Raw genomic sequence first — 27,426 nt, forward strand, 5'->3', positions numbered from 1 at the left:
CTCAGAGTGCCTGGTCTGATCAAGTGTGGAAGACCTTGTTCACTCCTGTGTCAGAGCTGTACAGTTGAGCTGAGAGGATAGAAGTTGATGTAGGGGCCTCGGCTGTTTTTACTCTTATTACATTCAGTAGCAAATTCTGAAGTTGCTTGAGAAAAAAATGAAAAGAGGTGTGTATGTTAATGGCATTTCCCTTCTAATCTCAGGTGATGTTATTTCATTGACAAAACAAGTTTGGTTCAGTAGAAAATTTGCAAATAAATCATAAGGATAGGCTTAAAATAAATTGAACTTTTGCTTCTTCCCATTGAGTTTAGCAGATTGCCAAGGTGTAGGCTTGAAGCAGCAGTGTTGTTGAGATGAGCCCACCTCTCCTTTGTGAGTTGCAGGATATATAAGTGCAGATGTTGCTGTCAGTGAGGATCAGATGTAGCCTTTGCCCCAAGGACTCCCATCTGTGTCTGTCAAAGTCAAGGTTGTTTAATTATTGTGATCTTCTAGGTGCAGCCTGTTTTTCCCAGGAACCCTCTTTGTTCCTCAGTGTTGCTCCCTGCTGTATTCATGCTGTTTTCTTGCTGAGCATGGAGTTTGCCTTTTAATTGGGACAGTGGCTTCTGCTCAGTCCCTCAAGTTAGCTGACAGTGAAGCCTCCTTTTGGTTTCCTCATGCCTTCAGAAATCACACTGATTCATGGCAGAGCTTTAACATTGAATTTTGATGAGTTGCTTGCACTTCTAATCTATTACCTTCAAGCCACCATTTATTCTGCATTCTCCTGCTTTTATATAAACCCTTTGACAATTATGAGCAGAGAGAGAACATCAGTGCTGGAACAGAGCAGGGAGGGACAGCTTTGTTTCATATGCATATATACAGTGGTAGGCTTCCACGTTTTTAAAAAATTAACTTTATATTTTTAGAGCAATTACAGGTGTACGGCAGAATTGAGTAGAAAGTGCAGTGTTCTCCCACTTACTCACAATGCCCTGCCCAAGACAGTCTCTTCTTACTAACATCTTGCATTTGTATGGTCTCTTTGTTATAGTAAGGAACCAATATTGATACCTTATTATTAACTAAAGTCCATAGTTTACATTAAGGTTTCCTCTCAGTGTGGTGGACTCTGTGGGTTTTGACATATGTGTAATACATGTATTCGCCATTACAGAGTCATATGGACTATTTCACTGCCCTAGAAGTACCTTGTGCTCCCCCTGTTCATCCCACCCTTACCTCTTGCTTCCACATTTTATTTAGGCAAAACTCATTCATTTCTTCTCCTACTCAAGAAGGAACAGTCCCCTCCCCCACCTTTGATTTTTCATTATTACACAAATACTGCTAAAAACAGTGGGAATTTAAAAATAGGGGAAAGTCATCTTTCTCCCTAATAAATTGTTCTCAGTTGGTCCCGTTGTTTCCAGCCTATGTCTTAATGAATGTGTACATGATCCATAGTCATAAATCAGAATGTGGCTGAGCATTCTGCTTATTTTACTCACCATTGCTTCCTGAGCATGGAGAACCGCAGGCTTGGTGATTTGGGCACTTGGTGAGCACTGTGCAAAGATTTTCCGGGAAAACTGGGAATTGATGTTATAGGACATTAGAAATCGTTTGAAAGTAACATAACATCTGGCACAGAAATATTCCTATCAGTGGTAGATCTGTGGCTCTAATCAGTCCATTTACTCCAGATTCCAGTTCCGTCTCCTCTCTCCTCCCAGGTTTATGCCAGAGCCCAACCTGCCTCCCCTGGTACTCTACGATAGCACGACTCTGCCTACAGGTGCAGACTCTCAGCAAGTGATCAACATTGACCAGATTCGGGACATGCTCCCCGAGCTCCCCAGTGTGACCCGAGAGCAGCTCGTCCAGCAGTATGGGCTACTGCCGGAGCACAGCTTCACGTTACTGGTAGGTGTTGATCAGAGGCCGAGCTGGCTGGGCAGGCAGGGGGTGGCGTTCTGAGAGGCCCCTGCACGTGCACTTGGCCGCAAGTGGGCAGGCGTCTTCACTCCTACGATAGATGCCCCTGAGAAGAGTGAGGCACAGTGTCCTTGCTCACTGTCCTTTATGGGACTACTCCTCTGCACCAGAAGAGAAAACAAATCCCACTTAAGTCATTCTCCCATGTAGAACTGAGCAGCCGCTCCCAGCAGCCGTGGAGACTTTTTGAAGCCAGTCCAAATGTTATGGATGAGTGTTTTCCCATGTGTCTGCAGGACAAAGGAAAATCAATGTATAGGGTTTCTAGATGTCTAACAGTATTGAACCGTGACAGGGTCTGGCAGGATGTTAGGCTCTCAAAAGTCAGTCGGTTGTTTTACCAATTGTAGAAGAAAACATTTATTCCCCACAAAATGCTGGGAACTGTGACTAAAAGTATCAGTCCTTTGAGGCTTGAGGATGCATCTAACAGGGCCAGTAGAGAATCTGACACCATTGAGATCAGCTTAGGGATTTTTCCATCCTTTTCAAAGCTACTTGGGGCTTTGTGGTTTTCTTTGTTATGGCAACGTTAAAGTGATACAGCATCAGTGAGCAGAGCACTTTGTCGCCGTTGTCTTGTCTGTTAGGGAGAAGTGGAAAGTTTTGCGACTGTGGCTCTCAGGGAGTAAGGTATATGCCCCCGTCATCTTTTGGAGCAGCAAAATCTGTGGAAACTGGACTTTTGCTTTTTTAAATGACCAATAATAACTATAGGAGGTGGTACAGTATGGCTGTGCATATTTATACCCTTTAATAACAGTACCTAGAGGTTTATAGTAGGGTAGGCAATCAAATGTCTACTGAGCGATCGTTTCTCTTTACCATCCGTAAGTTAGCTCCCCTGAGAGACATCCAGGGTGCCTCAGGAGAAAGCTCTTTTACTACCAATAAAGATCAGGCACCATCCGTTTCTTGCCAGTACCTTAGGCGGACTTGATCCCTGCCTCCTCCAGGCTGCCCTGCGTCTTAGTCATCCATCTGTGGCGGTTCCGTCGCTGCACTTCAGTTGTTCATTAGCGAATCTCCTTGAGCGTCTCAAGGCAAGCACTGTGCCCGCCTTCCTGTTGCTGAGCACAGGGGAGCACGTCAGCAGACCTAATGCCAGGTCTTTGGCTGAAGCCGTCCGTCAGCTTCCCATAGAGCTCCTCTTACCTGAGCCTCATACGGCTCCTGTTCTTCCTGAAGTTAGGTGGCGGTCCCCAGTTTTAGTCTTACACTCCTCCCCTCATCTTCACACTTGAGTTTCCAGCCCACTTGGAGTAAATGCTGAATTCCAGATCTGCATTTTATTGATCTTTGCCAACCATGTGGGGGCTGGGAAGGACATCGTTACCTCTCAGAGAGAGGCTTTGACCAGCTGGAGAGGCAGCCCTTGGAGAGTGGTGATGTGCCGAGGTTGCTTGGCCATTTCCTTGCTGAGACTTGAGTTCAGAGAAGAAGCCACCAGATACTGCAGATCAGCCTTCTCTGCAAGAGAAGAGAAAGGACCTTTTGGAACCTCCTTTCAGGAGCACAGCTCTTTCTTTCTAAGGCACAGGGTGAAAGCGTGTGTCCGCTTGAGGATATCTCTAGGATTCTCACACTTGGCCCCGATCGGTGTGTCCTGGGGACAGCAGCTGCCTCATCTCCCTGAGCTTCAGTTCCCTGAGGGCAGGGGCGTCTCAAATTCCCGTTTGTGCCCCCGTCTTCATTCATGTGTCCTTCACGGGACCAAAACCTGGTGTCAGCCTTCAGTAAGGTCTTTCCTTAGTGCTGCAAACGAGTAAGTCTGTATTTTAATAGTTTAAGGGCCTGTCAAGAGAAACCTACCTGTAATTATTTTGTTCAACACTTTATTAGCTTTGCCTAGGTGCAGGTACTGAGATAGGGACAAAGACTGTTTTTAAGATCCTTTTTGGCCTCCTTAGAGTTTATGTATGCATACATAATACAACAGCTAGCCAGCCCACAGGGCAGATTGTGACAGAGCTAGATGGGGGCCCCGCGGAGGTGGCGACAACTCAGCTGAGACCTGGAGCACCTCAGAAAGAGGTGGTTTGTTTTAGCTGTTTTTGAAAAGAATTATAATGTTTTGGTACCTCAAACACATGCTTATTTTGTAGCTTGCAGATAATATATTAGGTGATTAGTCTTTAAAAAAAAAAAAAGTGAAAGGCCTAGTACCTGAAATTTCCACGATGAATGAGAACAGGAGCAGATAGGAACAGACAGAGAATGATTCAGACAAATTGTTTTCCCCAAATTAAGCAGCCTGAGCCCTTTATGACTTTGTAATCATTGGAAGCTGGGTTACTCATAACATTCCCGAAAATGATCTGTTCATGTTTTTCCCTGCCTCCATCAGAAACACAACAGATTGCTGAGAAGGGCAGATGCACAAATCTAATGAACCATCATTCAATTTAAAGAGTGCCCAGGAGTATCCATTAAATAAATAGCAGTGGTGGAGGTGTGCTTTGCAGGGCCTCAGCTCCGTGCTCCCTGCCTTTGGATTGCTTATTTAATTAAGCAGTGTGCGTATATCCCCCCATCCCCACACAACGTGCCTTCCCCGCAAAAAAAATCTTCAGAATTTAACTCATCTTTAATTTATATTGTCATGTCCATGTGCAGCGAGCACTGAATTGCATATCATTATCTTTGATTTTTGCACAAGTCTAATAGTACACCTTAGTATCTGCCATAATGTCAGAGGCATGGTGGGTGCTCAGCAACTGGGATGGACAGGAAATGAGCCGGGTATCGCTGCAGTGCACAGGAAAATCCTGGGGGAAGTAGTCCTGATGGAGGGATCACTGTTTCCAAAGACCATGCACCTGAGCCACCCTGGGACAACCCAGCAAATCATGGGTGACATGTGTGTCATCATACTCTGGGTGAGGAATTCAGCCATCCCACTACCTGTGACCATACACAAATCACTTGGTCTGACTTTTGTGTTCTGAATTAGTTTCATTGGGACATTAAATCAAATCTACATTCTGGTTTTCTCTCCTACAGCCTCATGTGGCTCCCTCCCAGAAGAACTATTACTGGTTTTTCTTCTGCTCGCATAAATAAATACCTTGCCTGCCTAAGACTTCAGTCTATTTAACTAATGTCACTTCCCCATCTTATATCAAACTGTCTTGCTCTCTGACCTCATTTGTAAAGATTAAGGAATAGAAATATGGAAGCTGACAGTTCACAATAGCTAAGCTCTGAACCAGCCTAGGTAGCATTCAACAGATGAATGGATAAAGAAAATGTGGTACATATACACAGTGGAATATTACTCAGCCATAAAGAAGAATGAAATTATGGCATTTTCCAGTAAGTGGATGGATCTGGAGACTATCATGTTAAGTGAAATAAGCCGGTCCCAAAAAACCAAAGGCTAAATGTTCTCTCTGATGTGCAGATGCTCACACACAAATAAGGAGGGAGGTGTGGGAGAATAGAAGTTTATTGGATTAGACAAAGGGGAATGAAGGGAAGGGAGAAGAGATGGAAACAGGAAAGACAGTAGAATGAATCAGACATCACTTTCCTCTGTTCATATATGAATACATGACCAGTGTAACTCCATATCCTGTACAACCACAAGAATGGGAAATTATATTCCATGTATGTGGGATACGTCAAAGTACACTCCACTACATGTATATCTAAAAAGAACCAATAAAAAATAATTTTAAAAAAGAAAGAAATGTGGAAGCTGAGATTCAGGTATTTGGATTCTGAAGAATGAGGTTCTTCTCACATAACCAGTCCTCCTCTGAGTATATCCGAGAGTAGTTATCAGAATGGTCAGGGTTGTAATCACGTGCATTTTTCTTGGCAAAATCATTCCTGGCTGATGTCCATGAAGCAGCTCTCGTAAACTTCTGTCTTCATTCCCTCAGGGAATGCAAAGGAACCATAACATTTGTCTGAGTCACACATTTGAAAGTCTGCTTGCAGGAGCATGCTCTAGGGTCCCCAGTGTGCCCCTTTCCAGTGTGTCCTTAGGCAGGCATAGGGGAGGAAATGCAGCCTCTTTGGGCAGGTAACTTTCCCCGCCCACAGTCACACCAGGCTGACCAGAGGGATCAGGCTCTTTGTTTCTGAGCCCTCCTGTCTGTTTGCACACTGATGTGCTCCGGGGCCAAGTAGAAATAAAGTTTCGGGGTAATGGCTGTTTTGGATCACTTTTGTTTCATTAGTAAAGAAAATAAGTAATAAAAAAAAAAAACGAGGTCAGAGAGCAAGGCAGTTTGATAAAAGTCGGGAAGTGACATTAGTTAATTCTCTTACTGTTAATGCTCTGTACCGTGTTCGTTTCCCAAGGCAAGGAGACTGTGGGTTCCTTGAAGATTCTGACCACTCCTGTTGGTTTTTAAATGTCAGACTGCCCTATAAATAAACATCAAGTGCTGTCTGCTAAATTTAGTGAAAATCGGTCAACTCCCATGAAAAGCAGAAATGATGTCAATTTTCCAAGTGGAAAAATTAAGTCAGAAGAGAAGCAGTGTAAGCTGTTCTCGGCAGCTTTATTTATTTTGTTTCTTAAACAAAATGGCTCCTTCTGTCTGTTTCATCAAGAAGTGCGTCCACCTGGGACATAAGGTGTGGGGCTTGCAGGATGGTCTTGCCTGATGCCTCGTGTCATTCAGCCTGGCACATAGTAGGCACCTGGTAAGGTCCAGGTGTGTGCTGTCACGGAACTGGCTGTGTGTGAAGTCAGTAGCTAGAAAGATGTGGCCTCATCTTGCTCAGCAGGTTTCATGGAGGAAGTATAGACGGAGCAGCCCAGGTTGGTTTCTTAAGGCCTACCCTTCACCTGTCCCTCTTATCACATAAGCCTTCAGCGTGGCTGTGTCGTTTTGGTGCTTTCTGAGTAGCCCCACAGGGAGAGGGTTAAAATACTGACAAAGGGACAGATTCTTGATTGCAGCTCTAACCTCGGACTCTTAGGAGTTGGGAGGCTCTCCAAAGGTCAACAGAGCCAGTCCCTTCCTCAGCTGAAACGGGAGGATGACTTGCTTACCCCAAAGATACTCCAGTCTCCGTCAAATCTAAAAAAACTAAATACAGTCAAGCAGACTCCCAAGAATATTCTGCCAGAGTGAGGAGATGAACACCAGCAGCACACAGACATGATGGATGGAGGGTTGTCCACCAGAGGCAGAATTTTAGAAAAATCCAGCCTGGCTCCAAAGGACAATGTGATTGCACACCCAAGATCAGTAACCTGGGCTGCCGTGTGTGTGTGTGTGTGTGTGTGTGTGTGTGTGTGTGTGTGTGTGTGTGTCTGTCTGTCTTTATATGCAGCCTCAAGATGCATCATCTTATTTGAACAACTTGATTTTCTCCAGCTGGTTCTTTCCCTTTGCAAGTCATAATGCTTTGTTTCTGACATCATAGAAAAGGTTAAGGTGTCTCCAAGGGACAAAGAAACAGAAAAGCTATCATGACCACAGTTGGTTATCAAATGGATTGTTTTTCAAGACTTTTACTTTAAGTCTCAAATAAGCTAGAAACAGCCTGGTTTGCTTTTGGATGAATTGCCCATGAAGCAATTGCCACGATAAATACCTGCATATCCCTTATGTAGTACTGCTTTAAAGCTAATGTTTTACAGTAGTATCTGAAGCCATGTTGACTGATTTTAGACTACCCAGACTCACCAAGGTGCAAAGCAGTCACCTTCTAACTGCTGTTGAAGGGAAATCCATTTGGACAACATTGCTGTGGCCATATTTTAGCTCCATGCAATTTTCAAAATTGATTTTATTCTTCATTTTATAAATTGCATCTGGAGCTTGCCAGCTTGAGGACGCGTTTGCAGTTACTCTCTGTACTAGAAAACTAACCAAAATTTTGTTCTGGTAAAGTTGAATAAAAAGAGGCATCTTCTGATTCTACCCCTGCAAAAACAGGTCTCCATTTCTTCCAAATTCAAGTGACAAGGGCCTTCAGAGGTGAGGATTCTCCATGCTCTGTGCTTTCGACCCCCTCAGCAACCCGCCTGTTGTGGACAAAGCAGAGGGGGCAGTGAAGTCCTGAGCCCCCTACCTTGGAGACCTGCAGGCAGTTCTGTCCCCAACCCGTCCTGAAGCAGCATTTCTTAGTTATGGAATAATTTCTGATTCAGGACAAATAAAATATGCCACTTGAGGCTTCAGGCAGATCTTGAAGGAGATACGCATATCTACGTGGCCGGCGAGCTCCTTGCCAATTTTAATCTGCAGTCAGAAAGCTCCTGTTGAGCAACACGAGTTCTCCCCCGCTGACTTGCTTACCCCAGATGACAGTGGTGGCTTTAGGCTCCTTGAAATGTGACTACAGCCAGAATTGCTTGTCTGTTAGCGTACTTCAAGGGTCCCATTCTTGCAGATGCAGTCTCGTAACTGCTCCGCTGCTGCCAGCCCTCACTGCTTTAATTTTTTGTATTGTGATTAGGCAGGAGAAATGCTTATTCCCAAATGGGCCTCCCTTTGACTTCTCTCCTAGAGCAAGTACCTCCCAAAGTGTAAATTCATTTCCACGTTGGCCTGAGTATTCCCTGCACAGACTGGTGCACTGGGTTGACTCAGGATTTGTGTACAACTCGGTTTTGCCAGAAACATGGCACAAGTGAAATTGTCGAGAGCTCTGCTCAGAGTGTAGGGTCTCCAGAGCTCCGCTGGAGAACATGGCCCAGGGCTGGGAGTCACAGGGACCAAAATAGGACTATCCACCTCTAGTCGTGTGTCCTTGGGATGGCCCAGAGAGCATGCCTTTGGTGTGGGTAGGTCTGTTCAGAGCTTCTGCAGATTCTTGTAGTTTAAAAGTTGGAACACTGGTTCAGGATTCTTTTGGCTTTCTCCTGAGGGGGGACTGTCACGTGAGAATGCTGCTTTCGAGGCAGCCTCGTGCCAGTTAACCCCCTTTGTTTTCCCTTCTGGAAAGGCCCGTCTCAGTGGTTATTCTGTTCGCAGGAACCCTCACTGGAAGATTATCACAGCCCCTGGAAAGGCTCATTCACATCACAGACCAGAGCCATTGCCACCCCCGTCACCACCCCCAAAATAATTCCAGTCCTTCATCTCCTACAACTTCAACCTTCAGACCTAGAACTATTGCTTTCTTGGCCCTTTTTACTTCATTTCCATCCCCAACTAGCAGTTGGTGTTATTTTCACCGCCATGTTTTACAGAGTTGGTGGGTTTGAGTTTAGTTTTTCTTATCTTGTAAGAATAGCCAAATTCACAGGAATAAGGAGAGAAGGACAGAGCCCCCATGGATGTGTAGATGACAGGCCCCCGACTGTCTTTACAATTGCTCAGCAGCTACTCAAGCCCTCAACCCCTGCCACACAGGGACTGGATGTAATTCCCGTCTGTGGCTCCACAAAATGCCACCTTATGACACATGAGAGCCTTGCCCAGTTAAAACCACCAGCCTTCAGTCTGCAGAGGCAAAACCTCCTGGACAGCCAGCCCCACTCGCCACAGGGGTGACCTGCCCATTTAGGTACAAGCCTACCACCTGGATTACCCTTATTAGAGGAACCAGAGTGCAGTAGATAAAATAGAGTGTGCTTCACATCCGAATTCATGAGAAATCCGGGGATGTGTCTCATTGGGTCAGAAGGTACTTGAGAACTGAGCAGTGTCTAATTTCTCTGGTGCAGTGGCATGGGGGACCTCTGGCCACTTTCCTGTCCCATGGAACCCTAGTGGCAGGGGCTGTAGGTTTGCCACCGTCTTCCTCCTTAGTATAGGAACTGGAGTGTGTCGTGCCAGGTGGCCTAGGTGTACCTTGGCAAAGGCAAACAGTGAGTTTACCATTTTCTCTTTCCAATTTCTAGGCTAATTGCTGGGGGCCTCTGAAGCATCTTTCATAGGTTAATAACCTTTGAACATCTGGCAGATATCAAAATAATGGAAGGGTGGGGAAGCGCTCTCTTTTGATGAGCTCATTGCCTCTCATCAAGCCTCACGCTGATAGGGGCTCAGTCTCAGTCCCCAGGAAGGCATCGACTGTGTCCTCTTTGCTCAAAGGCAGTGTCACACAAGAACACAAACTGCAGAGGTTCAGATTCCTGGCTCTGCTGCTGTCTTGCTATGTGGCCTCATGAACATTAGTGCTTCGGTGTCCTCATAATTCTCAGCTCACAGGTTGTTGGAATTCACTTACAGGACAGGCCCCTACAATTGTTATCATTGTAACCTTCACCACCAGCAGCCATCATACACAGCTGCCCACAGGGCTGACTACCAGGTGTCTAATAGGTACAGTAGTCTTCCCTTACCTGGGCTTTCAAGTTTTCAGGTAGCCACAGTCAACCATGGTTCAAAAGTAATTAAATGGAAAATTCCAGAAATAATTTGTATGTTATAAAAAACTTTTCACTACAGGGCTTGAGTTTTGGCTCAGTAGTAGAGCACTTGCCTTGCATGTATGAGTCACTGGATTCAATTCTCAGCTCTGGGTTTGATTCTCAGCACTGCATATAAATTAATAAAAAAATAAAGGTCCATTGACAACTAAAAAAAATTTTTTTAAACTTTCATTACAGTATATTATTATAATAGTTTAATTTTATTATTAGTTATTGTTAGTCTTACTGGACCTAATTTATCAATTAGAACTTGTATCACAGATATTTATATGTGGGAGAACACAGGGCTTATTTAGTACCGACCAGGGTTCAGGAATCCACTGGGGAACTTGGGACATATCCCCCCCATGGAGAAGGGGAGCGCTATATTTAGTAAATGCTCTCAAGACCTTGATCAGCCAGCATCTCTAATCTAGGTTCCCTCATAGGTGCCAAGACACTCCCTGTCACATAACCAGCTGTTTCTTCACTAGTATTTTCTGGGCTTCTTTTTCTTCTCTGAACCTGCCCCTGGGCAGCTGTCTCTATCAGGTTTCATTCTACTTATAAATATAGTCCAGCCTCATTTCTGGACTGTCATCGGGTTCACAGGGTGTGTGACTTAGAATGAGAATTGCAGTTGAGAAATCAGCCTTCATCCTATTCCAACTGGACAGTCATCTAACACTTTGTTGTCTCTGAAGGTAGAATACAAAGGACAACTTGGGGACAGATTGCTTCCCCTATGCAAGGGTAAACTGAGGCTCATTCCGAGAGCAAGCAGTGAAAGTGAGGTGATCTTCCACTTTGCCTCACCCCCGCATTGACCAGCTGACAGGTCCATTAGTAGGTGAGGGCTCCTGTTATCGTCTGAGAGGTTCACCTGACATTGACTCTGGATGTCATTGAATGCTTTGGGAAATTTGATTGAAATGTGAAAAAGATGCTTTCCAGTCACAGAGCTCGAGACTGCCTGGTATTATACATAAGACAAGACCGATTGTCCCTGCTGCACTTCAGCAACCTCTGAGGAACAACTGGAGTCATGTGAACCAGGAGATTGACTCACTGGGTGGCTGAAGTTTCAGTTCTGTCCTGTGTAGGACAGATGAGGCTTATGGCTTCAGGGAAGGACACTGAAGGTCCTCTAGTGCAGTGACCTGTCTGCATTGCTCTTAATATGATTTTTATGTAAGGGAATTACCAGTCTGCTGTTTTTCAGAAAAAAACAGATGGTTGCACTGCCATGTTCACCAGGGACTTCGGAGATCTGTGCCAGGCTTATTAGCATTTGCCAGTCTCATCGAAGAACTAACACTAGGAAACCAGAATGCATGTGCGATTTTCCCTGGAAAGCAGGCTTGGGCTCTGAAGAGCCAAAGCAAGCAGCCCGTCCGCAACTTTTATTGATCCATCATTCTCTGGACAGCTGCAGCACAGCGCAGCCTCCGACAGCCCCACTCCCTGTAGCAGATTTTCACGTCCACTTTAAATTGAGCACTGAAACCGCGTATCCCCCAGTGAAGTACAGTTCCAACTCGGAGAGGCTTCATCACAGCACTGACATGAAAAGACAAACAGAAATCTGACTTGCCATGTTATCCATCCAATAAAAAAACCACCCAAGGGTAGAGGAGTAGATATTCATCACGCCCCAGCCGCTCAGCCAAGCCTGCAAGCTCGAGCGCAATATTTCTAGGTGGATTTCGGGAACCTTTCCTTAGCAAAGCAGAGTTCTCCTCCTAACGGCTCATTTCGCCAGTGGGCCTGCCTGTCTGGGTTCGAACAGAGAACTCTGCCCATTTGATTGGGGCTGGAAAGCAGTTTTCTCTCTCCCCAGTGATTTGCACACCATGGCAGAAGTTTGACTATTTCCTGGAAGCTGAGCTGTACTTCCTCTTCATGTTGCCTGAATTCGCCTTCATCTGCGGTCAAGCCTGGGCTGCCAAGGTGGCCTTTGCCCTGCTTTAGCATGAGCAGAATAATAGCTATTGGCTCGAAAGGAGATTCAAGAGACGATTATGGGATTATTCAGCAGGCCCGTCACCAGAGAATTTATCTGGTACAAAGGGCGCATACATTTTTTTTTTATTATGGAATTTCTATTTCAGCACTTGTGCCTGTGTGTATATATTGAAGTTTCTAGTATAACTAAACTTTGAGAGAACTTGTATTTCTTGTTTCTTCCCGGTATCTTATTTTTCCAGAAAGTTCCTTGCTTAATGATGGGTTCCCTGAAAGGGGAGGAAGTGGAAGCTTTAGCTGCAGTATGAATGTTAAAAAAATAAAATATTTTAAGGAAAGTATAGTTTGATTTGGATTTTAGCAGGTAAGGGAAATCTGTTACTTAAAATGTGTACCCTTTTGCATTTGGAAATTTCAGCCTCCACCACATGAGTCGAGCATGTTTTTATTTTTTATTTTAGGGGCAGTCTTAGCCAAATTTCTGAGTTGTGCCAAATCACTGAGCTGGCGGCCATTAGTATGAAATCTGATGAGTGCCCAGTCACTCTCATGCATAACTATGGCAATTCCACTATTTAAAGATGAATGTAGGACATCTAAGAATGAGTGTGACATGGTGACAGCAGACCCTGATTCCATCCAAGCAGCTACAGTGGCCCAGCGTTGACTTGGCTCTGTGTTAGAACAGCATGGCCCTAACTCATGCAGCTGACCGTCCAGAGGGGACTACGGTGAAGTCTTCATGAAGCAGCTCTCCATGTCCATTCAATCCTCTGGTGACTTCAAGGAGCACCATGAGAGGCAGGGCCAGCGAGCCTCGCCTGCTCACAGGGCCTGGGAGCCAGCAGCTTCCTCCACTGGTTCTGCGTCTGGCCTGACTGGGTCATGTGCTCGTTCCTTCTTGATCTGCTCCATTTCCTACCTTCTTTTCTAGCAATCACTAAGACTCCTAACAGGAGACAGGCCTAGAAAGGAAAAACGGCATTAAACATGTGGGACCAGTTTGCAGCTCAAGGCTAGAGGCCACTGGGTACATGAGTGATGTGAAAGGACAGAAGAGTGTGTCCTAGTGTGTCCTTTACTGTCCACTAGGCTCTTAAAACACACACGATCGTTCCTTCAAGAAAATGCTGTCCGAATGCAGAGTGGCAGTAGTAGAAGTAGAATTCTTGCCATATACTGAAAACGATCAGAATTTTCTGGTGACATCTCAGCATTTAGCAAAGAAAGAGTGAATGTCAGATTTGCCTTAGAATGCTGATCTTTCATTTTGGGAAGGGCTTTATATAATTTTTTTTTTTTAACAGAATGAAGTTGGCCTACTGGAGTTCTTCCAAAATGTGATAAAAGAAACTAGGGCAGAGCCAAAAAAGGTGGCTAGCTGGGTCCTCAACACTTTCCTGGGCTATTTAAAGCAACAGAACCTGACTGTCAGTGAGAGGTGAGTGAGATCTGGGGATTTCTTTTCTTCCTTTATCATGAACTCTGTCTAAAAATAGTTGAAATAGGGCAGGGTGAGTTTTTCCTCTTCCTCTTCTCCCTCAGGCTCTCCTGAAAAGACAACAAACATGGCCTGTATATTCTGAATTCTAAAAATAGTCTCTATCCCATCTGAAAATTCATCTATTTGTTCAGTTCTCCTGACTGTGCACCATGTCCTTTGTACTGTGCTAGGGACTGGGCTGGTGGCCTGCAGATGAAAGATGAGGAGTTTGCACACTTGCAGGGGATACAGACCTGTAAGAAAACAGTCACCTCAATGTGATCCTGTTACTGCAGAGGCAGACGTGGGGTGCTGTGACTGCTAATAACAAGGCCCTGCGTGGGGGCTGCAGAATCACCCAGGGCTTCCCCCAGGTGACACTTGAGCCCAGCCCTGGGTGGTGGGAGGGACAGAAGCACTGAACCAAGAAAGCAGTAGCATCATGCTCAGAGGCAGTGGCCATGTACACTCAGAAACAAGACCACAGAGTGCCGAGGCAGTCGGGCAAGAATGGGGGCAAAGCTGGAGAGACAACCACAGGCCACCTGGGCCCTAGGGTTACAAACCCACTTGAGCCTCACATTGGGGGAGTATGGTGTACATTAGTAAGCTCATCTGCTGTAACAAAACACTCCAGACTAGGTGGCTTAAATATATTTGTTTCCCACAGTTCTGGAGGTTGGCACGTCCAAGATTAGGTGTTGTGGGTGGAGAGAGAAAACTCTGGGTCTCTTCTTACAAGGACAATAATTTCATCTTGGAGGCCTCACCTTCATGACCTCATCTAAACCTAGTCACCTCCCAGAGGTATACCTTCTAATACCATCACATTGGAAGATTAGGGTTTTTATATCTATATCTATATCTGTATGTATGTATGTATGTATGGGGGGAGAGGGCATAATCCAGCAGAGTAGAAGAACAGTCTAGAGGCAGAAAGACCCGTTGGAAACATCCAGGCCTGAGCCAGGGTGGAGATGGCCCAGCTAAAGTGAGGGGACCGAGCTGGAAGCAGTTCCCCCACACAGGGTCACACCTACATTCCTTGCTTGGCCACTTGAGGTAAAATGGATGACAGTCTTTCCCACTCTTGGTAGAGACGAGGAAAAGGAGTAAGTTCAGAGGGAAGGGCTAGAGGACACCATGATGCACGTAGACATGCCAAGTTTGAGCTGCCTGCAGGACAGACAGCCCAGTGGGAGCCAGGAGTCAGCGTGTGTGTGGATCATGGCTGATGCGACGTCTGGGAGGGATAAATTTGTGAGTGCTCACTTCTTCACTATTCAGCACATGTTTGCTGGACTCTGCCTTGTGCACAGTCCCCAGGCAGATGCGGGCCCTGGCCTCGGAGAGCTGACAGTTTAGGACCTGGCAACCATGAAGCAGCAGGCGGTGCTCTGTGAGGGGAAGGAGATCCCAGCTCCGCTGAGACCCGAGTGAAGGATAGCGGGGGAGCCGCGGGTAAGGGTTCTGGTCATGGGGACCAGCACGTGTGAGCATCGCGAGGCGAGTCTGGGGTGGCTCCCCAGGAGAGGTTGTTAGTGCAGGGGAGGTGGACGAGCAGTTACAGCACATAAATGGGCAGAGGACAGCCATCAGGGAGGCTGCGGCATGCTGGGGCGGCCGAGGAGGGAACCTGAGGCTCTGCGGCCTTTGACTGAGAAGAACGGCCCAAGGGAAAGGAAACTGAGACAAATAGCAGAGAAGTAGAAGGAAAACCAGGGAGAGTTGGTGAGCTGCCCATTTGAAGAAGGAGAAATATAAGCATCAGGTTTGAACCCAGGGAGTACAGGAGAGTTCCTTAGGCAAATGGCCCTGCAGGGCCCTGGGGAGGTGGCGCGCAGGCCAGGAGGGTGACGACACCTCAGGGGCATCCCAGGGCCATGGAGAAGTAGAAGGACGACAGACTCACGTTAATACGTGATTCCGCAAAGTCATCTGGGCACAGAGGCTGGCCGTACAGGCCATGTGCAGTCTCCTGCTGTCCATTACATGCCCACGTAGTGGGGGTCAGTCACCTCCTGACCCGGCTCCTTGCCAGCCTGACATGGATGAGTTCGCTCTGCCCCTCCATTTCGTTCTGTGAAATCAACTCTGATGGGGCCTGCCTCGGAGGATTTTGTGAGGAGAGTGCAGTCTCTGGCCTCAGTTCCCTTACTTTCTTCGCCTTGCTGACGACAGTCTGCTGAACTCCATGGCATCCGTGGTCTTTCATCCCCATCCTCCCAGGTGTGACCTCTCCACTCAGAAATGCCACTCTACCCTGACAGTACAGTAGCCACTCAGGCAAGGCAGGATCCATCCAGAATTTATGGAGGAGACACAGCTGTACCAGAGCCTTAAAGGTCGGGTAGGGTTTGATGAGCCAGTGATGCCTGTGGGAGGCAAGGTGTGGGAATGGCAGGGAACTAGCGCGAGCAGAACTGAGAAGAGCAGAGGACAGAAGACAGCCAAAAAGAGAGAGAGAGAGAGAGAGAGAGAGTGTGAGTATGTGTGTGTGTGTGTGTAGATATACAGGCCCCAGCCGAGTCCCACCCCAAGTCACTGTCGTTCTCCTGAAGAGGCCTAGACTTCTGTGTTTGAAATCTAGGCAGAGTAGGTCACTTCCTGTTTCACATCTACACAGCAAGATGGGACAGAGAGGAGGGAGACTCACACTGTCCCGAGAACCCAGGAAGGCCCCAGGCAGGCGAGGGGCTTGTGTGTACAGAGCAGGTATAAATCCCTAGGCTCTGGAGTCATGGCTGCCATATTGGGTGTAACTCTTGGAGCTGCTGAATTTTAGTCTGGGAGAAAACTTTGGTAGCAGATTAGGAAACAGAGGCCCTAAGAGATAAGGTGACTTCCCTTGGATACATGCCACTCTCCTGACTTTTGCATCAGTTTCTTTATATGTCAGTCTGCTGAACAACCAGTGGCTTCTAAAGGAACTGGAGGATGAATTGTTGAGTAATTTGTTGGGTAATTTGGAGCCCTGGTTCTGTCCAAATAAACATCACAGTCATTCAAACCATGTGAGGAGGAGCTGGAACCAGTGGTAGCCGCTCTGTTTCTGCACAGTTCAAATAACCTTTAGCCGACTGGGTCTGTCTTCTGTTGTTAATGGCACGATACCACAGACTTGGCTCATGGTTCTGGTCCAAGATTAAGTGGCCGCATCGGTGATGGCCTTACTGGCAGATCCTGAAGCCATGTAGGATACCACATGGCAACAGACAGACACAAGAAATGTCAGACCTATTAATCCATCAGGAAAGCAGAGCCCTGATCACCTCTTAAAGGTCCTACCTGTCCCTCCCCTTAGTATCCCTTGATAGACATTAAATTTCAACCCAAGTTTCAGAAGGGACAGTTCATATTCAAACCACAGACACAGAATGTACCAACCTAACCCTGGAGCAAACATTAATTAATGAACAGCCTTGGCCACTAGGACTTATGTTACCAAAACTTAGAGGGGCAGTAGCTAGCTACTATGTCCTACTGACACCCCATCAGGGAACATTCTAGAAATCAAATTTATAGATGCTGATTGTGCAAATTTGCTTTCTTCATATCAAAAGACTGGCATATAAAAAATCCAGTCTTCTCTGAACTTTCTGATTGTTTTTCAGTATGTTACTTTGGGAGGTTATTTAAATTAATAAGAAATTTCAAATTGTAATAGGTTTGCTTTAGTTAAGAAAGTGCAACGGGGACTGGGGTTGTGGCTCAGGGGTAGGGCAATAGCCTACCATCTGTGAGGAACTGGGCTCCATTCTCAGCACCACATAAAAATTAAAAATAAAGATATGTGTCCATCTATAACTAAAAAACAAATATTAAAAAAGAAAGTAGAACTATAGTTAAGAAAATGGAAATTGCATATTGCCTAAGTATTCTGTAGTAAAATCAGGCTAGTGCAGCTGTCTGGCTGTCCAGGTCAGGGGAGTGTCCTAAACTTCAGGTCTAAGTGGGCATGAGTCCTAAGCACTGGGAAAGCAGGGAGGCTTTTGAGCCAAGTAGGGAGTGGTGATGCCAGGAGGTTTAGTCCAGCAGTGTCATGTGGGATGGCTTCCAAGAATGGGCCACAGCCACTGGAAGCATGTTAGATCATTGGGGCTACTGTCACAACACTGTCAAAAATGACAGTTTTGGGAATGCAGGAGGAGGCACGGCTGTAGTTAATGTTTTGAAGGATCACTGGGACTTGTCAGTATTGGGCTAAACTTTCAGGGAGTGGGCAGTGAGCTAAGCAAAAATGGCATGACCATCTGCACCAGGTAACCAGAGGCATGGCACTGCCATCATTTGAGACCCAGAGGGTGCTGGTCAGTGGGAGGCTAAGTGTAGCTTGGCAGGCTGGCTGGCGAGTCTGTTTTCACGCAGCCTGTGAATAAGAATGGATTTTTTATCTTCTTTAAAAAGGGGGTAGGGCTGGGGTGAGGCTCCGTGGTGCATGTGTATTTAGCATGCTGGAGGCCCTGGGTTTAATCTCCAACACAAACACACACACACACACACCACGAAAAAAAAGGAAGGAAGGAGAACGTGTGTGGCCCACAGATCCTCAAATATTTGCCATCTAGCTTTTTCCAGAAGTTTGCCACCTGGTTTAAAACACATAGTTTGGGTGAGCTTGGGACCTCACGGGAGGCAGGTACAGCAGCAGCAGCATCCCTGGGAACAGATGCGCTTCCCCTTTGCAGACTGAGGGAAGGCCAGGGACCCAGGAAGAGGACCTGGAGAGGGGAGGGGGGTGGACAGACAGCTGAGGGAGGAGCAGAGGGAGGCCTGGAAGAAGCCTGCTCACAGGGGCTGAGTTTGGGTTGGGGCAGCAGAAGGGAAGGCTGGGGTTTGGCAGCAAGTGAGTGGATGGTTTCTGAGCGGAGCTGCTCAGCAGGCTGGGGTGGACCCCAGTTGACACATGCTCCTGAGGGCACAGAGTAACCAGCAAGGCTAGATCGTTATTGGCCAAAATAAGGTAAGAAACCCAGCAGCTCTAGTCGTTTGTGGGCATTTTCAAGATAGGAAAGGTCTGAGCATTTGTGAAGGATGAGATTAAAGCCACAAGATGGAGAAAGTGCACCTCCCAGGAGGAATCCAAATCATAGGCATGTGGCAGGCGATGGGGTGGAGAGCATGGGGGGAGGGGCACTAGGGGCCACTGGCCTTGCATCAGCTGACCTCCCTAGGAAGTGGGAGGTGGGGTGTGTGCAGGGAAGAGGGTGGGCAGGAGACCGTCTGGAGCAGTTGCTGGGTGTGTGGGCACAGGCAGGGTGGGCACTGGGGTGCCAGTAGGGTGAACAGCAGCCTCAGTGAGCAGCACACTCCAAGCCCAGCATCTTCCTGCAGCAGCTTCTTGAGTCCTACTTCAACAGAAGCAGAGAAGGGGGGACTCGGGCAGATCAGCTTGGGATCGAGATGGACAGCCATTTCACTGGGGTGGGCCCTGGCTGAGAAGTGGCAGGGTGTCTGCTCTCAGAATCCAAGCTGGACATGAAGTTGGGACCATAGAAGAACTCAGGGGAATGGGTGAGATTGGAAGGTTTGAAAGATCCTGTGTCAAGGGGGAAGACAGTCTGCATAGAGCCTCCACTTCCCACATCGGCGCTTCCCCAGTGGAGACACAGTCACTGTCCGGAAGCCAGTATTAGATCTGACAGCAGCAAATTAGTAGCTTCTCTTTCTGCTGCCATTGGCTTTGAAATATGATGGTCTGTTTAGTTACCTGGGGAGGGGGGTCTTTCAGGCTTGGTGTGATGGGTACCAATGTTTGTCATCCCCTCATTCTAGTTATGCACTGGTGTACCTGGAATTAGTATAGTAAGCCTTCCATATGTGAGGGTTCAACCAACTGCAGATCAAAAATATTTTGGAAGAAAATTGCATCTCTACTGAACACATACAGACTTTTTTTCTTATCATTATTCCCCAAACAATAGAGTATAGAAACTATTTACGTAGCATTTGCATTGTATTAGCTATACCTAATCTAGAGATGATTCAAAGTATATGGGAAGATGTGCATAGCTTCTGTGCAGACTGTAATGTTAATATAAGGGACCTGAGTGTCTGCACATGTTAGTATCCTTGGGATGGGGGTGGGGATGGTGATCCTGAAACCGACCACCTCAGATACCCTATTGGCAGGAGGAATCCTGTGACAAAAATATTATTGACCTACTATGTGTTGAGCATTATGGAACAAAAAGATAATTGGAAAATCCCACGTGCTTTTTACATCAGTGGAGAGATTTATAGTGTAAATTTATAACCTAACAAATTGAGGTCACTAGATGAATTTCTCTAAGTATTTTCAGTGATTTTGTGTTCTTTTTCTTCCCATTGCTAACATTTCTGTGTGCTCAGAATTCCTGTGTGGAAATCCTAACCCCTGTGGTGGTGGTATTAGGAAGTAGGGTGAATAAGTGATGTTAGTGCCCTTATAAAAGAAGCCCCAGAGAGCTGCCCTGGATGCCTGTGAGGACACTCCCGAGAAGAGGGACTTCACAAGACACCACCTGCTGGTGCCCTGATCTCTAGCATCCCTGCCTCCAGAACTGTGAGAAAGAAATCTATTGTTTATAAGTCACCAGGCAATGGTATTGTTATATCAGCCCCGATGAACTGAGATAATTAACCCATATGGGGGTAGAGACCCTATATTTTGCATGCTCTAGAAACCTCAGCCCTTATTGCGGGTCCAGGCACAGTCTCCACTATAAGATAATTGGCTGTTGTATTTTCTAGGATTGCAGAACATGCAAGCAACCCACATTTTTAGAGAAACCTGATTCCTTTCTACTTGTCAGTAAGATGGGTGGTTGGAAAAGGATAGTGATTTATTTCACAGCCCTCTGCCCCTCTTTCTTTTGAGATTTAATCAGCATGGTTCACAGATGTTCCAAACACTAACTTAGTAACACCAGACACTTTCCAAACCTAATTTCCACTTGAAATTACCCTTTATTCATACTTTGGAATGAACAAGCATTTCAGGGATGATGGGCTGACTCAGTGTGTTAGCTGATTTGAATGAACAACCATAAAGGTTCCCCTGTATCTGGGTCTGAGACCCGTAAGCCACTCCTGGTTAAGTTGCACTTTACTGGGCTGGAGTTCATGGAAACTGGCATAGGAGCCGAACTCTGGTTCCCTATGTAAGAGCCACAAAGAAATGAACTGTGAATGGTGGAAACCAGGACTTAAATAGTGGATAAATTTTCAAGTGGCACGTACCTTTCAGAAGCTGTGACTTAGGACATGTTTGTGTGCTGTTTTAAAGTCATTCCTCTTGTTTTAAACTAGTCCCCTAATGACCTCAGATAGACAGCATTTCATTAGCCTAGTTGCTGCCTATGCCTTAAAGTAGAAAACCAGATATTTGTAAAGGAGGCTGTAATTCAGTCTCATCTTTTCAGTCGTCTTGACACACCCCTTCACCCTACCCCAAGTGAGTTAATGACACGTTACAGTGTTTCCTTTCCCCCTGACCTTTTGTATCATGGCACCTTGGCAAATAAGTTATATCACAGAAGTGTAGATATAATGGATTTGGGGCCCTTCTGTGTCCAGAAAGCTGTTGTGAATCTGCAGAAGAGAACAGATTATACCGAGGGCCCATGAGGACAGGTAGAGCCGGGGCTGGGAGACATTGTGTTCCCCTACAGAAAATCTCTCACAATTATAAGGAATTTATATTTGCATAGAAACAACACAGAAAAGTGGCTTTGTTAGTTGTTTTGTTTGAAGTAATTTTTAGGCCGATCTTTCCGTTGAAAATATTTAATTACTGGATTTTTTCCCCCTTTCTCTTTGTGGTTCATGAATTTGCAGCCACCTCCTTTTTTTGACTAATTGCACTGATCAGTTGTCTGTTGCTACAGCTTCTGCCAAACAGCTGTTATTGTTGGGTGGTAAAATAAGCAGAAAAAAACAAAACCAGTCACAAAAATTTGTTATATCCTAAAATACAAAATAAATAAGTAAAATAAAATAGAGCCCAATTGGCCTGTTATTTTCATTCCGGAGTGTGGTTGTGATTATTTAAACGTGTAAGATCGAGCAGTTTGGATCCTGAATACCCTGACAGTGTGAAATGTGAACTTTCTTTCTCTTTCTCTTCTTGGGGCCGCCTAGTCCCGTCACACCCTCTGCGCTCGCTGAGCTTCTCGACCTTCTGGAGAGGAAAGCCATTTCTTCATCCGTTGCTAAACAGGTATGTCCACACTTCAGAAGTTTCTCACTGCTCCACTATCCCAGTAAATGTTTTCTGTGAAATCCAGATGCTGTTACTAAGTAGATTTCATAGTGAAAATATTAAAGGCTCCTCATGTCAGTGGAGGCTGAAAGGTAGAGAGATCTGGATTAGCCTCCATGTACGACACACGCAGTTTGCTCCTCGTCTTTGCTCTTTGGGGGAAAGAGTTATTGCTTGGCCTTGCCCTGAATGTCTCCCTCAAATGTTTGTGTACTTAAAAGGCTGGGGCCCTACAGCTCATGGGGGTTGCCAGACCACAGCCTCCCCAGAGCCAAAGGCAGCCTCGGCTTGACCTCCAGCCTGCCTGGTCTTCTCAGGTCCTCTCAGCCTCACAAGTCTTAAGCTGCCTCTGGTCTGCTACCTGGTAGCCCTCGAGAGTCAGTGCTCAGCAAGGAGGGTGAGGTCCAACTGCCACACATTTGGTAGATGAAATTTTACACATGTGCTCAGGGTGAAAACTCAGAAAAATAGCTTCATGTAAGGTGGTTTTCTGCCTCATCTCCACCTTCACCTATCAGCAGGAGGTGTGTGAGTGATTCCTGGAATTCAGAAAACTACAAATAAGTGCCCAGAAAGATAAAGAACTTCTAGGCAGCTGCCTCATCTCAACTTCAGAGATCGCAGCTGTCAATGCTTCAGCCAAAATCCTAATGTTATTTTAATGGTGCCTTTTGCATTTAATATTTATATGCACTGACAGTAGTGGCAGGTTACAAAGTGAGGCTTTGGGGAAGCGGCTGCTTTGGGCTAATTATGAGGCACCATGGAGCATACAGCAGGCTCTCTGCTGTGCAGCTGGAGACAGGAGCTGATAAAGGCTCTGTTAAGCCACATCGAGTGAGCCTGTCAACTACAGGGACCCACCATTTAGGAAAGGCTTTTGGTTGCAAGGATGTCAGAGGAATACAAATGTTTATGACAATGCTCAGCAGTTGTAGAAAGATTACATGGCCTGAGGGTAGGAAAAAACTCTGTGTGTGTGTGTGTGTGTGTGTGTGTGTGTGTGTGTGTTCGTAAGAGCACATGAATTATTGTATCTGAAATGAAGGAGAAAAATATCTCCCCTTCTCCTTCCTGCCCATCCTGCTCCACAAAAAAGAAAAGAAAACAAAAACCTAGGGCAGTGCCTGAGACGTTCCAGTGGGGAGAAATGGAAAATGCTAGAAGGTGTTGACAGCTGGGTTCAGATGTAGAGAGAGACAGGCTTGCATTTTATCCACTTCAGAAATGTTTAAAGAAATCTTGGCTGCTTCTGTGGGGCAATCAAACCCAAATAAAAACCTGTAAGAAAGGTGCTTAGTGTGTGCTACATAAATAAATAAGGGACTCTCCCTTATATGTCATGGCTTTATCTTTTCATTTTCTACTTTTTGTTTTCTGTTTTTAAGGAGCTCGTTAAGTTTCAGGGGGGAAATAATGTATTTTGATTATAAGGAATTTAAGTAATGCAGAAAATATAAGATTCTCAAATTCCACTGCCATTACCTACCATTAATATTGGTGAATATCCTTCCAGGCCCCTCCCCTGCATATAAACAGGGAGGGAGGGAGGGAGGAAGGGAGAGAGGGCAGACAGCTGAAGTTAGATAATGACTTCCAAAAATTAGAGTTGATAGTGCGCTTTAAGTTTTTTTAATTATTAAGCATACAGGTCATAGGTGTTTTTAACTTATGAAGCTTTTTATTTTTTCTTAACACACATTAACTACACATATTAATGGAATCTAGGTGCTATTTCCATACTGCACCAGTCATTTCTAACCACATTCTAGCACCCCGCCCCCAGCACCTTCCCAGTCCCTTGGAAAGCCTTCCTCTGTAGGCAGAAGTGGGACGGTTGGGCCACGTGGCAAATCTGTGTTTAGTCCTATGAGGCTTCCATACTGTTTCCCACATGGCTGTGCTAGTTCACACTCCCATCAGCAGAGGATGAGAGTGCCTTCTGCCCCACGTCCTCACCACTATTCGTTGTGTTTTGGTTTTTGTTTGTTTGTTTTGATTTTCTTTCTTTTTTGTTGTTGTTTTTTTTTTATAATAGCCATTCTATCTGGAATAAGGTGGTTTTCATTGTAGTTTTGATTTCTATTTCCTTGATGGCTAATGATACTGAGTATTTTTAAGTATTTTTATTGGCCATTTGTATTTCATCTTTTGAAAAGTGTTTGTTGAGATCATTAGCCCATTTTTAAATTGGATTTCTTCTTTTTCTATGAAGTTTTCTGAGTTCTTTACATATGCTGGATAGTGCCATTTGTTAAATGAATAACTGGCAGGTATTTTTTTCCTATTCTGTAGGTTCCCTCACTCTCTTGCTATTTCTGTGGCTCCACAGAAACTTTTTAATTTGATGTAACCCTATTGACTTTTTTGCTTTCTTCCTGTGCTTTTAGGATTCTGTGCAGAAAACCAATTTCAGAACCAATTATGACTCCCCTATGTTTTCTTCTAGTAGTTCCATAGTTTCTAGTCTTCCACTTAGATCCTTACCCATTTCAAGTTGATTTGTGCACAGGGTAAGAGAGCAGGTTCAGGTTTCATGTGAATATCCACTTGTTCAAGAGGCTGTCCTCTCTCCAGTATGTCGGTGGTGCCTTTGGTGAGCTTCAGTGGCTCTGGATGGGTGGGTCTACTGTGGCATCTCTGTTCTGGACATTGCTCTGTGGGTCTGCTTTTATGCCAATCTCATACTTTCGTTTTGGTTACTGTGGCTCTGGAGTACGTCTTGAAGTCAGGTACTGCGCTTCTTCCAACTTTTTTCTTTTTCCTAAGATGGCTTTGACTACTCAAGGTCTTTTGTGCTTTCATACAATTTCTTCGATTGGTTTTTCTAATTTTTATGGTTTGGATCTTAAATGTCCCCCCAGTGGCTTATGTGTTGGTCCCCAGCTGATGGCACTATTGAGAGGTGTTAGAACCTTTAGGAGGTGGGAGTAAGGGGGAGCTAGTGAAAGGGAATCCAGTCAGTGGGGACAAGCCCTTGAAAGGGATATTGGGACTCCCAGCCCTTTCCTTTCGCTCTCTTTACTTCCCCGCACCATGAAGTGAGCAGCTCTGCTCCAACACACACTCCTCACCATGATGTTCTGACGCACCACAGGCCCCCAACCACTGGACTGAACCAACTGTGGACTGAAACCCTAAAACAGGAGCCAAGATAAATCTTTCTTCCTCTTTTTTTCTCCATTATTTTGTCCCAGTAACGAAGCTAACACATTTGTTCTATGAAGAGTGCCAGGTATTTTGATGGGAAGTGCCACGTGGGAATGTGAACATTTTAACAATATTAGTTCTTCCAGTCCATGAACATGGGTCTTTTCATCTTTTAATATCTTCAGTTTCTTTCATCACTGTTTTATAATTTCCATTGTAGTAGCCTCTCACTTTTTTTGAGGCTCATTCCATGGTCAACTCTGGGCCAAGGTGAGGCAGAATATCATGGCAGAAGAGTGTGGTGGAGGAAAACAACTCAAGACACGGCACCAGGAAGCAGAGAGAGCTCCATTCACCAGGGACGAAATATAAACTCCAAAGGCATGCCCCAGTGACCTACTCCTCCAGCCATACCTTACCTGCCTACAGTTGCCATCCAGTTAACCCAGAGAGCTGCATTAATCCACTGATGAGGTTAAACTCCATAAACCATGAACTTTTGGGGAAACCTCATTGATAAGCCATATCATTGGAATATCATTTTGTATCCTTTCACTTTCAGTCTGTGTATCTTTACTTGTGAGGTTCGTGCATGCAGCACATTGTTGGTCTTGTTTTTCTAAATGCCTTCAGCCAGTCTATATCTTTTAGAGAACTTAATCCATTTGCCTTCAAAGTTATTATTGGAACGAACAGACTTGTCTGTCATTTCGTTTGTTTTCCTCTCGTTTTAAATATTCTTTTTTTCTTCTCATTGATCTTTGTGGTTTGATGTTTGACTGTATTGATAATGTTGGATTCTTTTCTATTTCTCTTTTATGTGTCCACTCTTCTAGGGGGACTTTTACATTCTCCTTTTTTATTCTAGTAGTTATCTTTCACTTCTGGATGTGCGACTCCTATAAGCATCTTTTATAAGGTTGGCCTGATGGTTATGAATTCTCTCAGCTTTTACTTATTTTGGAAGGTCTTCTTCCCCCACCTCCCCCTCATTTTTGAAGGATAGCCTTTCTGGATATAATTGTGTTCTTACAGGATTGGAATACTTCATTTATTCCCTCTTGGCTTCTATGGTTTCTGCTGGGAGATCATGTGTAATGGGGCTGCCCTCAAATATGAATCAACACTTTTCACTTGCAGATTTTAAAATTCTTTCTTTGTCCTGCACTTTCTTTTTTTAGAATATTTTTTAATATTTATTTTTTAGTTTTTGGCGGACACAACATCTTTGTTTATATGTGGTGCTGAGGATCGAACCCGGGCCGCACGCATGCCAGGCGAGCCCGCTACTGCTTGAGCATATCCCCAGCCCTGTCCTGCACTTTTGATGGTTTGACTATCATATGTTCATGGTCAGGATTTTTTCTATTCATGAATATTTGGGATTTATTATATGGGATTCAATTTTGTAAGCCTCCTACACCTGATATCCATGTCTTTCTCAAGATCAGGGAGATTTCTACTGTGATTTCATTGATTAGGTTTTGTACTCCCTTAATCTTTATTTCCTTACCTTTGGATATTTTGGTGATGTAGATGTTTATTTAATGGTATCCTAAAGATTTTGAATGTGCTTTTCATTCTTTGTTTTTTTTTCCTTTTTTTCTGAATGTGATATTTCCAAAGCCTGTCTTCCGGGTTTAGATTTTCTTTCTTCCACTTGGTCTTGTCTGTAGTTGAGGCTTTTGGACTGGAGTTTTTATATGACTTATTGAACTCTTCATTTCCAAGATGTGTTTGGTTCTCTTTCAAAATCATCATCATCTTCTTTTTTTTTCCCTGAGTTTCTGATTTATGTTCTGTATTGTCTTCCTCATTTCATTTAACTAAATCTGTATTCTCTTACATCTTATTGGCTTTTTAAAAATCTTTCTTTTGAATTCTTTATTAGGCATTTCATCCATTTTGATTTTTTAGGAATATCTCTCTATCGAGTTATGATCTTTTGGAGATCTCATATTGCCATTTCTTTCATATATTTTTGTGCTCATCGCTGTGATTTGTGCCTTTGGTGAATCAGATATCTTGACCACTTTTATGGGGTGGCCTTCTTGGTTAGCAGCTTCCTCCTAACATTTGTCTTTGGTTGTTGCTGTTTTGCAGGTTGGTTTGGGTGGGCACTGTAACGTGCTTCTGTGGCTGTGGGCACAGGGCTTATCATGTCAGCAGGGAGACCCACCACGTCTGAAGACACAAAAAGTAGGGATACTCCAGAAGTTCAGGCAGGTTTGGTGTGGATGGCAGAGTGTGAGGCATGCTCCCCGTGTGGAA

General features: G+C 45.1%; 1 protein-coding gene across 5 annotated transcripts in view; it reads left to right on the forward strand.

The window, feature by feature from the left end:
- The window catches only part of GATB (glutamyl-tRNA amidotransferase subunit B), an 85,662-nt gene that overhangs the window by 44,667 nt on the left and 13,569 nt on the right, over nt 1-27,426 (forward strand). For 4 of the 5 annotated variants that reach the window (XR_014023361.1, XM_081304765.1, XM_081304766.1 and 1 more), the window contains exons 9-11: nt 1,725-1,914; nt 13,588-13,721; nt 21,885-21,963. Coding sequence is in view for 4 of the 5 variants with exons in the window: in XM_081304765.1 (XP_081160891.1) it covers nt 1,725-1,914; nt 13,588-13,721; nt 21,885-21,963 (403 nt within the window). In the remaining variant the exon portion in view is untranslated. Of the gene's footprint in view, nt 1-1,724; nt 1,915-13,587; nt 13,722-20,114; nt 20,903-21,884; nt 21,964-27,426 lie in introns of those variants that run through there. The other variant, XM_081304768.1, reaches the window with a different exon arrangement.

The sequence above is a fragment of the Spermophilus citellus genome (genome assembly GCF_964194105.1).
Source record: "Spermophilus citellus genome assembly, chromosome: 8".
NCBI lineage: Eukaryota > Metazoa > Chordata > Mammalia > Rodentia > Sciuridae > Spermophilus > Spermophilus citellus.